We start from the raw sequence: 13595 nt of genomic DNA, 5'->3' as shown, positions 1-13595 counted from the left end.
AACTTTCCCTTGTGGCTCTTAGAGGGGGCTTTCCTCTTCTTCCCTTTTCCATGTCCTATAGCGAGGATGGGGGCAGCAACAGTAGGGGTGGACTCGATAGCTTTGCCTTTAAGTCCACTTTCAGTAGTTCTCAACAATCATTGAAGTTTGCTCAAGGTGACTTCTTTCTTATTCATATGATAAGTCATCTTGAATTGATTATAACAATGAGGTAAGGAGTGTAGGATAATATCAATCGCTAACTCTTCGTCGAAGTTGACATTTAACTTAAGAAAACGATCCACATACCTTTTCATCCTTTGCAAGTGGCTCGTGATGGACTCTTCATCTTTCATCTTGGTTGTTACAGTTTTTTTATTTATTTAAATACTTTTCTAATTAAAAGAAAAATAAAAAAGAAAATTTCAACATATGAACAACCATCACCTGTCGGAATAATATGAACCACCACCACCGCCACCTACCGAAAACCAATGCCATCATATCACTTTTTTTCTCTTTTGATGAAGACACACACTGAAAACCAATGTCATCATATCACTTTTTTTCTCTTTTGATGAAGACACACTCTGTCCACATCAGTTAAAATCTTGTCCACCTCATTTTGCTACCATATTTTCCAAGCACTAGGAGAGAGAGAGAGAGAGAGAGAGAGAGAGAGAGAGAGAGAGAGAGAGAGAGAGAGAGAGAATGCCACATTGGACTCATGCCACACCACCAGCAATGGTATGGTCCACTTCTTCAACCCTAAGTAAATTAGGGTTGAAATAAGTAAAAGTGTTGACTTGATGAATCCAATATTGATGTGGTTGATATTAAGGGGTACCATAAGTAATGGGTGAGGGTTAGGAGCCTTTATCATTATGCTAAGTTTTTTCCTAGTTTGCAGAATTTGGTTTCAACATTCAACATTTTTTTTCTAGCATATTAGGACAAGCAGTTTACTTGAGTTGTTCTAACTCATTAAAAGGATTCATTCCTTTGCCTTAAAGATATGAATCAATATTTCAGATAGGCAGAAACAAAAACATAATATAATATAATATATTATCTCATACTTGAGGTAGTTATTAAACATGAACACGGGAATCCAAATGACAGAAACATTTGTTACTTGATCTCAACATTTTACCAGTCACCACTATACAACAAACAGAACATAAAGGTTTATGGGTGGGGGATTACATGATATGATCATCAAGTGCTGTTGCCAGTAGCCTTGGCCAATGAGGTAAAACTGAACCTGTCAGATAAGAAAATCCTCTCTCAGTTGAAATCAATTTCCAATGAAATCAATTAAATTACATTTACGTACCTGATAATTGGCTTTTTCTGTGAAGCAGGTGTAGCATGAGATGCAGTCGGCAAGGGCACAACAAGTTCAGGGGGCTCAAGCTCTTCTAAGCTCCCATTCAACTGCAAACTGGAAGAGGCGCCTGTTGCATTGCTGATTGTGACAGGAACAGCGAATTCCTTATTGGTTGAAGTTGAAGATTCCATCTCCATGTGACAGTTATCATCAAGCTCCTCTAACTCCTCAAGTTGTGGTGGTGGTTGTGGTTGTGGGGAAGTCTGATACGGATCAGACATCAACTTCTCAATCGCAAGCTTCTCGGCCTCTGCTTCTTTAGAGGTCAACAGACCCACCACAGATGTCCCAACTACTTGATTAGTATCAGTAGCATTAGATGGACCACCAATACCAATAGTAGCAGTAGCAGTAGTAAATCCGTTGCCTTCATCTATGAGCAACTTGGTAGAAGCCTCCGTGTCATCATCCTCTCGCTTCCGTTTCCTTGCATCATCTTCCCTATCAATCATACCAATACCAATACCAATACCACTACTGGTGTTGGTAGTAGTAGTAGTAGTAGTGGTGTTTGTTTCTGAAGCAGTATGAGGGCGTCTTGTAGTTGCAGGGGGTCTGGCAGGTCGAACACCACCAGGAAAAACAAAAGCGGGAATGTCGCGACGCTTTATATGCGTTACATTTATCTCCATTCCGGGCTTCCAAGATGAATATGAACCAACATTTGCTTTAAACTCATCGACTGTCAACCGAATATCAAACTTCTTGGCTTCATTCACAGGAACGCCTTCTTTCCTTTGAAGACCTAAAAAGTAACTGCAGTGGTAAGGATTTGACCCGTCTGAGAAGTCCCCTGGATGTGGGTGGCACTGCAGCATTTTGAACGTGTCCCTCTCAATCTATTCACATACATACAAACAACAAAACCCACAGCCCCCCCTCCCCTGTTACAACTTCAATTACAATAAAAAAATAATAATAATAATAATTTAAAAGTGGTGGTATCACCATCACCTTTAGTATGAGGTAGCGCACGCGAGATTCCACCCAGCCTTTCCAGTTCCTCATATCCTCATCGTTATCCGCACCAATATCTATCTGGAGATAATTCCTGTATGCTTCAAAGAAACGATACGGTTCAAAAAGCTCAACCCAACCACCATTGTTCAACTCCATCGCCTACACCAACAAAAATTAACCTGTAACTTCATTTCTATTAATTTGTAAGTTTTTCGTATACACTAACAAACCTCACAAATATCGTGGCCTCTTTTAAATTCTTCCGTCATTATACGTAAAGTGCTTGAAGACACATTGTAGCTAGAGTTCATGCTAGGATAAGCCGGAGTGATGATTGGCATCAAGTGGTATTTGTCTTTGTGGTTTCTTCTAGGATCCCAAATCTGCAATCCAAGTGATCCTTCTTCAATAGCACAAAGCATTACTGGATTTGGCCATCGCCATTGAGTGTACACCCTGAAGAACCGAGAAACCAGCATATTCGGTAGGGCGTTAGGGTACAGCTGGCAGATCCGTGCAACCAGCAAAGCCCAGTTTATGCCACCTAGGAATCCTGCAACCTGACCACCAAAACACACATACATTAAACAGATGACAAAATCAATATTTATTTATTTACCAAATGAAATCTTCAAACATTACATTTGAGTAAACGCCCCTTCGCTTGGCCCAAAACCTCATGCATCTTAATGTTGTGCGAAAACTCTGCAGCACAAAAAGAAATTACAAGGATATCTAATCTAATGAAATTATTAATTATAAATAAATAGGCGAACCTGAATGTTAGGCACTAAGCGCAGAATCTGGTCAGTAACTCTGCATCCATTAAGACTCCGAACCGTCTGTTCGTCTGCATTCTGCAGTATCGAGTCTTGAGAGATATCCAAATCCTGTAAAATGGAGCTCATTAGTAAAGTAACCAACTAGTTTTCACTTTCAGCAACAGATGAAGATGAAAGAAAGATAGGAAAGTTTAGTTACTTCAGGTATGACCCAAAGTGAAAGTTTTGCATAGAGAAGATCTATGGATACACCATTCAACTTGAATTTCATCACAGGAACGTGAGCCTCAGGTACAGGATGCAATTCTGTGACATCAGGCATATCTGAGAGCATTCTTTTAAGCTCACCAAAGAAATCTTCCTGTAATTATACATACAACCATGAGTGAGTGAGCGAGTTAGTAATAGTTGACTGAAGTGAACTGAACGTTAGGATTATAAGAGCCAAAAGTGGGTAGAGACAGAGTAGATCTTACATCCCGTGATGCATGTCTGGGTCCAACACAGAGTGTATCGATATCAGCACCAGGACCATGCACCTAATATTATTATTATATAGAAACAAGACGAGGTGAGGCCACAAGTAATATATCAAAATACAACTTCTATGTATATATATTGTATATACAAGGAGAATGGGTGAGTGTCAACTATGCATGCTACACCTACTCATCTAGGCTTCAATGAATAATATATCGATATACAACTTGTAGGGGATCTCAATGAGCACATTTAGGGTACCACTCAGCAACAGGTTTTTCTACAAAAAGAAGGTAGGGCCAGAAAAAACTTTTGTGGAGCCATTGATTGGTATGGACTGGTGTCTAGAATAAAAGAGAACGAACCATCAATTCCACAATAACTAATGATTGGAATTGGATGGTTGTAGACTAGACTGTCTTTAAGAAGTGTGAATCTAACCTCATAACCCCTAGTAATAGTATTGCTCAAAACTTTTAAGTTTTTCACTGCTAGGAGGTTAATAACTATACCCAACTCCCATAAGGGTAGAGACTAGAGAGGTTGCTTTGCTTCCATAGGAGTAGAGGATTTTTAATATAATACTAATACAAGAAATAGTAGTGATAGTAATAAGTGAAATAAATAAGTAGATAGTTAGTTAGATACAAATAAGAATAATACAACCACGACATGACCCTAGTTAGTTAAACCCTCCACATACTTATTTCTCTCGTTGACTTCCCAAACATGAGAATGAAATTATTCTTTGTCTCCAACACTCCTTCCCATAGTTATAAATAAGATGCCATAAACTCTTACAGGCTTATAGACTACTTAAAACAATCAACTGGCCAAAGGAAAAACCTATCAAGCAATATGAGGGGCAAAGCTTAAGCATGTAAGGAGTTAATAAAAAAACTATGAGCTAGATAGAAGCTTTATGTAAATAAGGTTGCTAAGCTAGAGAGCTAGTGGCATTAAATGTATAGGATGGATATAATGACTTTGCATCAAAGACTATGTATTACAAACAACAAACATTGTCAAATGTACAGCGTTGCAAGTGCGAGTGATAAGAGAACTTGATGAAGACATTAACAGAAGCTTTTTGTCGAAGGATGAGAGTACGTAAAACTTAAAAAAATAACGTGTCTCCAATAAAATGTCAAGAAGAACCCTATAAAAGGTAACCAAATAACCATTAAGTATATTAAAAGGGTTGTGTACAGTTTTCATTGTTTTAGAAAGGTATGTTATAGAGTGCTAACAAGAGTAATGTAGGATGTCCGCACTAGAGTGATAAGAGGTATGTATAATGTATAATGCTAGCCTAACAAGCACAATAGCATGTGACAGAGAAACAACTGTCTTCCATACTAATATATGGTGCAGAGCATCAAGTAGTAAACCAATATTTAGTTATACATGAACTCTAAAAGAACATACAAGATAATATAAAAGATGTAAACTTTTGGCGGATGATAAGACTATCCCGAGTTTAATGCTATGTTTGAAGAAACGACATGGAAAGTCAAATGCAGCAACATTATCACGTATGTTACAGTAACATAAACCGATTATTGTCGCAGCATAACTGCCAAAACTCAAAACCGCTTATTCTTAATTTCATGTGATCATGGCAAGTGTATCAGACACATGAAAACTAAAAAAAACTTGTCACGAAAAATGATATAAACACTAAAGAGATTAACAAGTGCACATGAAAACCACTTTTATCTTTCATCAAAAGGAAATATTAGGAATAATCTCATTCATACCCCAAGACGGTAAGACCCAAAGGTGAAAATTTTGGCATTAGCTTCCTGTACCAGCTGTTCATTTAACCCCCTGGCCCGGCTAACTTTTTTCACCCAGATTTTCACAATCTGCTCATTTTAGAAACATTGCATTCACATTCACATTCACATTCACAGCAAAAGTAGTAGAATAATCTAACCAGGAAATCCAAAATTGGAAATGTAATTCAACCTGATCCAGCCGTCCCAAAACCTCTTCCCTGCTTATGGCCTCTTCCTGACTCTCATACAGTCCAGCATCAGCCAAGAACTAAGCAAAGTAAAACAAATAAATGTCTGAGAGCTTAAAACCAAACAACCAGTTACATAAATAAAAGTGAAAAGCAACATTTAAAAACCTTTTCAAGCTCATTGGTCTTTGTTACATCATACTCGCTTGGCCCCCCCAAAGATATTGGCTCTGTGATGCCCAATCTTGGCCCATTTGTTTGACTATTAAAACCTTGGCTACCCATACCCCAGTAAAAAAAAACAAAATTTTCTCAAACAAGTTGAGTCTGCTATGAACAAAATTTTAAAACTACTTAAACTTTTCCCTAGATTTTCATCAGAAAACCAGGAACATATAAGAAATAAGAAAACAAATAAGCAAAACGTCACTATAAATCATTTTTTCGGTACAGCATGTCCCGGGCCATAATAATTGAGCCCAATGGTACAATCAGAAAAGGAACAGAAGAAAAAACTCTCAACAGCTGATTATCAGATGCTAACAAGCAGAAACCTATCCAAATCCAGATATCCAACAAACCCTAGCTATATATGATATCCAACAAACAGCTACAGGAGATCGTGATCAACTGAACCCTTCGATTCCAAGTGATCAACAGAGCACTACAAGTGAAAAGCCGCCTCCTTTCGAGCAATCTGTTGTAGCTCTTCCACACAAGAAAGGAACCTCAATTTTCGACAACAAAATTCTGTGAATTCATACACCAAAGAAAGTCAGATAATGTTCAGGCCTTGACCGGACTCGGATAATTTAATAAAAAAAAAAAAAAAAAAAAAAGTAAGATTATCTACGCTACAAATCAAAGCCCATACTAATTTCAATTTCAACAGTTAATCAAATACACAGCTATACCCAATTTCAACAGCAGCTAATTTCAACTTTCAACACCTAAACCTAATTGGCTAATTTCAAGTTTTCAACAGCTAAACCTATTAACATAAACAAATAAACCTAATTTCAATTCAACAGTAATCAGAATATCAAATAAAATTTTGATTTTAGCCTTACTTGTTTAATTCTTGCTCGCTTCCTGCTCCAACACGTCACAACAGGTGAGGTGAGCGTGAGACCGTGAAATCGTGACCGTGAGGAGCGATACCGGTGCCAACGTGCCGGCGATTTCTGATTTCAATTTCTTCTCCTCTCTCGATTTCTACTTTCTTCTCTTCTCTTCCTGTCGCGATTTCAGTTTCAATTCCAAAACAATGGCCTGGCGGACGACCCTTTTGGTGAGGGATAGAGATTCGAGAATTCGGAATCAGAGAATGGGCTGGCTTTCTTTAATTTTTTTGGACTTTGGACTTCGGAGTTGGACTATACATTCTAAGTTTGATACTTGAATTTTTGAAATGAGCAAAGTCTCTGATAATTTAATTAATTATTTAAATTATATCATATTTGTTTAATCTATTTTTTTTAACGATAAACCCAATTTATTTTTATATTATTTTAATTTTATTTTATATTTTAGATGGTATTTAAACTTCTCCTTATTTAAATTATATCATATTTGTTTAATCTAGTTTTTTAACGATAAACCCAATTTATTTTTATATTATTTTAATTTTATTTTATATTTTAGATGGTATTTAAACTTCTCCTGATATTGTGTAGGGTTAAAAGATTTTTGGTAATCCGGTTAATCTTTACTTAAATAGTATTCCTTTAAAAAAAAACTAATTATTATTTCCTTTTTCCTTTGAAATGTTGTACAAAATTTTCTGTACGGGTTACATCTATATATAAAAAATCTATCAAAATTTTGTGTGTTTTGTGTAACTTATAATCAAACATTCTATATTAATTCACTACCATTCCTTTTGTATTCGACATCCTTGCTTATCAAAGTTATATTATACTCGATCGGGTTCACTGTCTGTAAGGTATGGTTTATATGCGATAAACTAGAAATTATAAATAAAAAACTAATGCATTAAAAATACACATCATAAAGGTTGGAAGTGTTCTGTTTAGTTTGGTACTCAAGGTGGAATTGGCACGGTAACGGTTTAGTGTGGGCGGTCTGTCTGGGGGTCAAACCAACTTGAGACGTCAAGTTTCGGGAAGGTAGAAGTAGTTTTGTGCATGGGTTTTTGGATTCGTCTTCGTTGGGTCGAAGAGTTCTGCCAGGGTTGGGTTGAGTTACTTTGGGAAGGTTGTTGTATGCTCAGGATTTTTGGTTGCGTTCCTCAGGTTGTTTATGATCTGAGTGTTAGTAAAGAGCAATTTCGAGGACGAAATCTAATTTAAGTGGGGGAGAGTGGTAACTCCCTGGTTCTAATTATTTCCCATTGCGGGGTAGTGGTCAATGAGTGGATATTATCAGGCTTATAACCTTTGAAGAATTGAGGTTTGGGCTCATTTGGAGGTCAATGACATAATTTGGATGATTCGGGTATTCAGTTTTGTGTTTTAGAGCCCAAGGGTATCGGTAAAGGCGTTGGTTAGGGCCTTTTATGAATTTTGGATTTAATTTCGGTTGGTTTTCAGACTAAATAAATTTGATATAAGTGTAGGGCTACTTATGACCTTTTCGTTGATATAAAGAACGTCGAAAACGGATAAGGGAAGCAAAAGTTATGATCATTTGAAGTTAGAAGAGTTTGGACCAAACCGGGTACGCATGGCGTACACGTCATGCGTTCCCCAAGGGAACGCGTTGTGTTCATCAGGTCAGATTAAAACCCTAATTTAGGGTCTTGGACCCTATTTAAACACTTTAACTCACTTACAACCCTCATTTCCTTCAGCCTCAATCCTCTCTAACCCTAAGAACAAAACCCTAGCCTCCATTTGAGTATTTCTTGAGCTTCATGGTGATTTTGTGTGTTTTTGGTGCTTGAGGATGAAGAAGGAACTTCTTGAAGAGTCATTGCTTGACTTGGAGCTTTTGGATCCAGGCCTTGTGCACCTAGATCTATCTTCTGGAGGTATAAAGTCTCAACATTGACAACTCTTTCATGTATATCTAGCTAAGTTGTATTTTTATGGTTTTGGTCCCTTTGAGGTGGTTCTTGTGAGTAGAAGTTACTCCAGAACCTTTGAGCTTCATATTTGGTCCTTGTTGAGGTTATGGAGTCATAAAGTTTGGATCTTGATGGGTATAAACCTTCCATGCATGATTTGGTAGTCATTTGATGAAGTTTGGGACTTGGGGTTTAAATTTGGGTCCCATTGAGTTATGCTAAGTCATAAAGTTGGAAACTTTATGGCTTAAGAAGTCCCTTGAAATCATACGTGGAAGTTTGGATTGAGGTCTTAAGGTATTAAGAAGTTTTAAGACATTTTTGGAGTGATTTTGACCTTTGGAGCTCATATTTGGTGATTAGGCTTCATTAAGCCATGCAAAGGCTTAAAGCCTTCGACTTTATAGATCAAGTTGCTTACATTTAGATATTTTGAGGTTTTTGGTGTTTGGCTTAAAGGATTAAGTCATTTGAATGACTTTTGGGTGGTCGTCGGGAACATCGTGCATACCGTTGGGGAACGCCGTGCGTTCCGGCTATGATGCTCGTTTTTGGACCGGCGACGTACATTGTGCGTACGTCTGATCATATGGGTATTAGGCTTTATGGACTTGGACACTTTGGAATGGGCTTCGGTTGGGTTGGGTTGTTTCTCTGGGCTATGAATTATTTGTTTGGGCTCTGGTTGGGCCTCAGGACTTTCAGTGGGCCTTAGGTTTGGTTTGGGCCTCGGGTTGTGTTGTTGGGTCGTTAGTGGGCCTTGGACCAAGTATGAGTTAGGCCCATTAAGGAAAAGGGTAAAATGGTCTTTTACCCTAGGAGTCGGGACTAGGGATGAAAGTGGGTCCAAACCCGGACCGGATGGACCCGGACCCGGAAAACCTGGAACCGGTTAACGGGATTTTATAGAACCGGAAACCAGACCGATATATAGGAACCGATTCCGGTTCGGTTTCGGGTATGGTTCTAGGTAAAGTGGGTCTAGAACCGGAAAATCCGGAAACATCAAAGTGGGTAGGTTGGAACCGGATAAAGTGGGTTTAGAACCGAAAAGTCGGGAAAAACCGGAATTTGTTGGTAATTACTTACTACTTAGTGGGTTAAACTTTGAGAATTTTCATATTGATATCCCGACTTTGGGGGACTGTAACTCATTGAATACGAAACCAAAATTAACAAAATTATAGTCTAAAATCATGTACAAACTCTAAAATACACTCTGGAAAAACTCGCATATCAATCCGACTTTAAACGAATGAGATATGCTTGTGTTAATATTTTCACATAATACAAAGTACAAAAACAAATAGCTGAAAAGTTGAAAATTTTCAGTTTTGATATCCCGACTTTGGAGGACTGTAAATCATTGAATGTTAAACCAAAAATGACAAAATTATAGTCTAAACTCATGTACAAACTATAAACTAGAAGTTGGAAAAAACCACATTTCAATCCGACTTCAAACGAATTAGATATGCATATTTTAAAACTTTCACCGAATACAAAAAAACTAAAAAACTAAAAACTTCCAGCTTTGATATCTCGACTTTGTAGGACTGTAAGTCAATGAATATAAAACTAAAAATGACAAATTTACAGTCTAAAATCATGTACAAACTCTAAACTACATGTTGGAAAAAACCGTATGTCAATTGGAGTTGAAACGAATAAGATATGCATCTTTTAAACGTTTCACAAAAAACGGTTCCGGCCCTAAAAGTGGTTCCGGTTCCAACAACCGGTTCCGGTTTTTAGACCCGGTTTACCCGGACCCGATGGACCCAAACCCGGATTACCCGGAACCCAGAAAAAACCAATTTTTAAACCCGGAACCGGACCCGGTTCTACATATTCCGGTTTCGGTCCGATTCCGGTTCTGGTCCGGTTTTCCGGTTCTAAATCTCATTCCGACTTGGGACTTATGAGTTGATACCACAGTTAATGGATTATGGCATAATTATCAATTGGGATATATTTGTTGTTAGTTGGCGTAAGGTTTTCCGGTTCGGCACAAGCAGTTATTTCCGTATCAGCGGATTGAGGTGATTTTCCTTACTGTACTCAAAGGTCTAAGGCACCAAGGCCTATGATTGAGTAATGTTATCATCTATTAGATCGGTATCCTGGTAGATAGGATGTTGTTATGTTGTTATGATCCGTTAAGATTGGTATCTTGGTAGATAGGATGTTGTTATGCTATAATGATTTGTTAGATCGGTATCCTGGTAGATAGGATGTTGTTATGCTTAGTGATCTGTAGATCTGTTTGTCTAGTTGTATATTGTCATATGATTATATGTTATATGTGCACATGTTTGGTCAGTGGTTGAGGCTTCATTGATCTGTATGTAAGCCATCAGGTGGGGGCATTCCAGCCTGATGGTTGAATGGGACCGAGGGTATTCCATCCCGAGGATGAGTGGTCCCATAGTATGTTGGCATTCCAACCCGATGGTTGAGGGCCTGGGGTATTCTAACTTGGTCGTTGATTGGACTCATAGTATGTTGGCATTCCAACTTGATGGTTGAGGGTCTGAGGTATTCCAATGTGATGCTTGATTGGACCCATAGTATGTTGTTTGTGATATGTGTTATTTGTTGTGTGTTGGTACTTTCGAGAAAACACACCAAGCTTTGTGCTTACAGTTTTGTTTATGGTTTTAGGTTCTTCAGGTGATATGTGACAAGGCGAAGGCGTGACCACACACATCCTCGGTTTACAACATATTGGATCTTAGGAGACTCTAATTTTAAATCATGTTTTGGGAAACAATGTTTTTGTGAACACTTTTGTTAATAAATGGGTTGTTTTGAAAAGTTTAAATTTGCTGAAATTTTTGGGATGTTACAATATATATTTATTATATATTTTGAAAGTACAAATCTTCCCGATCCCGAAAATATAAATTTCATAAAATTTCGAGTTCATATGAAGGAGATATGAATTTTATAAAATATAAAAATCAGTTGCATAGTTAAAATTAATTACGTCAAAACGGTACTTAGATTGGTTGAGTTTTGAATAAAAGTGCAAAAAAGCGTTTTGTAGTACTCGAGATATAAACCTTAGGAAAAAGTTTGTCGAAAACGGGATCCATATGATTAAGTTATGATTTTTATAAAAATCATTAATTCTTACCCCCGGTAGGCTCGAAAATGAAAGTTAAAACCGGTCAAAACAACCAAAAGGAATTTTGTAGTACCCTTTGAGATCATAACATAGATATAAAGAGGGTCTAAATTAGAGCACACACGAGGAAGTAATGATTTTTGAAAAAAAATATTTACTAGCGTGTCAAGTGCACGCCACTGCGCACCTAACACCGGATTCGAACAGATTGCGAGTGACGTGGCTGAGTAAGGTGGGGACACGTGACAACTTCTTCTGGAGCCACAGTGCTAGAATGCACGTCGCACATAGGAAAGGCGCGATGCACACCCCCAAAACTCAACTATAAATATAGGTGTAATCCATAAAATTTAAACTTTTCAGAACAACCTTTTTTCTATAGAAGTGTTTACAAAAACGTTGTTCCCAAAATATTATTTAAAAATCATAATCTCTTTCAACATAGTTTCAAAACATTCACATTATCAGAGTTTCCCAGAAATCACAAGTCCAAAACGCAAGGATGTGCATGGTCATGCCTTCACCTTTCCACGATCCACTGAAGTACCTAAAACCACAAACCAAGATTGTAAGCACGAAGCTTAGTGAGTTTCCCGAAAGTACCAACACCCAAACATGTAACATATACAAATAACAACATGCTGAAATACTCATGTCTGGCCCAATCAGCCTCGGGCTGGAATACCAGGCATGTCTACGATGGACCCAGTCATCCTCGGGATGGAATACCCTCGTATCATAAGCAGTTTGGTCCAATCAGTCATCGGGTTGGAATACCAAACATGTCGGGTTCATTCAACCATCGGGTTGGAATACCCCAGGCCTGTTGACTGACACACAAAGCAGTCCAGTCTCACCACAATCCATACTATTATATCGGTTCCAATCAACTATCAGGTTGGAATACCCCAGGACTAATCAACCCTCGCGTTGGAATGCCAATACACAATGGGTCCAGTCATCCTCGGGATAGAATACCCTCGAGCCCTCAGTATGAGTCTGGCGTACCGCCCATCCCTCATCTCGTATCTAGAATGCTCCTGGGTTTGTTGGCTATAGCACAGAGCAGTAAAACCTCAACCCAACACAACATGCTGACATATAACAGATAAACATATAAACAATATACAGGCAGACGTGTAGATCTACAGATCACTACTCATAGCATCATCCTATAAATCAGGATATCGATCTAGCAGGTCACTACTGAACAATAACATACTATCACATAACAGGATGTCTAATCCAATGGGCCGACCTTGGTGCCTTCGACCCAAAAGTACAATGACGAAAACTCACCTCGAATGCAAAAGCTACCCGAAAGAAATCCCTAGCTACTGTCTTGCCGGCTTCCTGAGCTATCAATACCAACAATACACCCAACTAGCAATTGGGTTCCATGATATAAGCCATAATCCTTACTTGGGGTAAAATGACCATTTTACCCCTGACCCAACATGAACCAAAACTGAGGCACAAAATCAAAAGATCCACAAAGTCCCATTAATTGCTCAATTTCCTAAATTAGTCACAACCCCATATGGGTCTTATCCTAAGCCCATAATTTTCCTTATTGCAATTCAGATTACCATCTAGTACCCCATGGGACAAACTTGCTCAAAGACATAAATCGAAAGTCAAATTCAACGGTCCAAGTTAACCCAACTCGCCAAGTTGTCCTTCAACTCACCGAGTTTCTCCATCAACTGCACAGATCGGGGGAAACCAATTCAACTCGCTGAGTTGACCAAAAACTTGTCGATTTCCTCTATCAATCTGAAAATATCAGGGAAAATCGAGCCAACTTGCCAAGTTTATCTAATAAACTCGTCGATTTCACCAGAAACCGACCTTTTAATACATCAAACACTTAATCC

The 13595-nt window shown here is 38.2% G+C and overlaps 1 protein-coding gene across 1 annotated transcript; it reads right to left on the bottom strand.

Moving 5' to 3' along the window:
* Nucleotides 1-1030: 1030 nt before the first annotated feature.
* LOC111920948 (nuclear poly(A) polymerase 1) lies at nucleotides 1031-6902 on the bottom strand. Its single transcript, XM_023916512.3, has 12 exons — nucleotides 6631-6902; nucleotides 5729-6310; nucleotides 5563-5640; nucleotides 5352-5459; nucleotides 3588-3650; nucleotides 3311-3472; nucleotides 3106-3219; nucleotides 2972-3034; nucleotides 2560-2889; nucleotides 2324-2488; nucleotides 1316-2208; nucleotides 1031-1243 (listed from the first exon to the last, which is right to left on the bottom strand). The coding sequence occupies exons 2-12, from the start codon at nucleotides 5843-5845 to the stop codon at nucleotides 1198-1200; spliced, it is 2139 nt and encodes a 712-aa protein (XP_023772280.1). The 5' UTR covers nucleotides 5846-6310; nucleotides 6631-6902; the 3' UTR covers nucleotides 1031-1197.
* Between the last annotated feature and the right edge of the window lie 6693 nt (nucleotides 6903-13595).

This window comes from Lactuca sativa, chromosome 8 (assembly GCF_002870075.4).
Source record: "Lactuca sativa cultivar Salinas chromosome 8, Lsat_Salinas_v11, whole genome shotgun sequence".
NCBI lineage: Eukaryota > Viridiplantae > Streptophyta > Magnoliopsida > Asterales > Asteraceae > Lactuca > Lactuca sativa.
Note: the sequence above shows the minus strand (reverse complement) of the source record. Positions and strands in the feature narration are given on the sequence as shown.

Bases quoted from the DNA above. Each gene is read 5' to 3' on its own strand.
- LOC111920948 (XM_023916512.3), bottom strand. From the start codon at position 5,845: ATGGGTAGCCAAGGTTTTAATAGTCAAACAAATGGGCCAAGATTGGGC. The intron at 3,473-3,587 runs GTAAGATCTACT...GTATAATTACAG, and splicing joins CCAGACATGCATCACGGGAT to GAAGATTTCTTTGGTGAGCT. The intron at 1,244-1,315 runs GTACGTAAATGT...CTTATCTGACAG, and splicing joins CAGAAAAAGCCAATTATCAG to GTTCAGTTTTACCTCATTGG.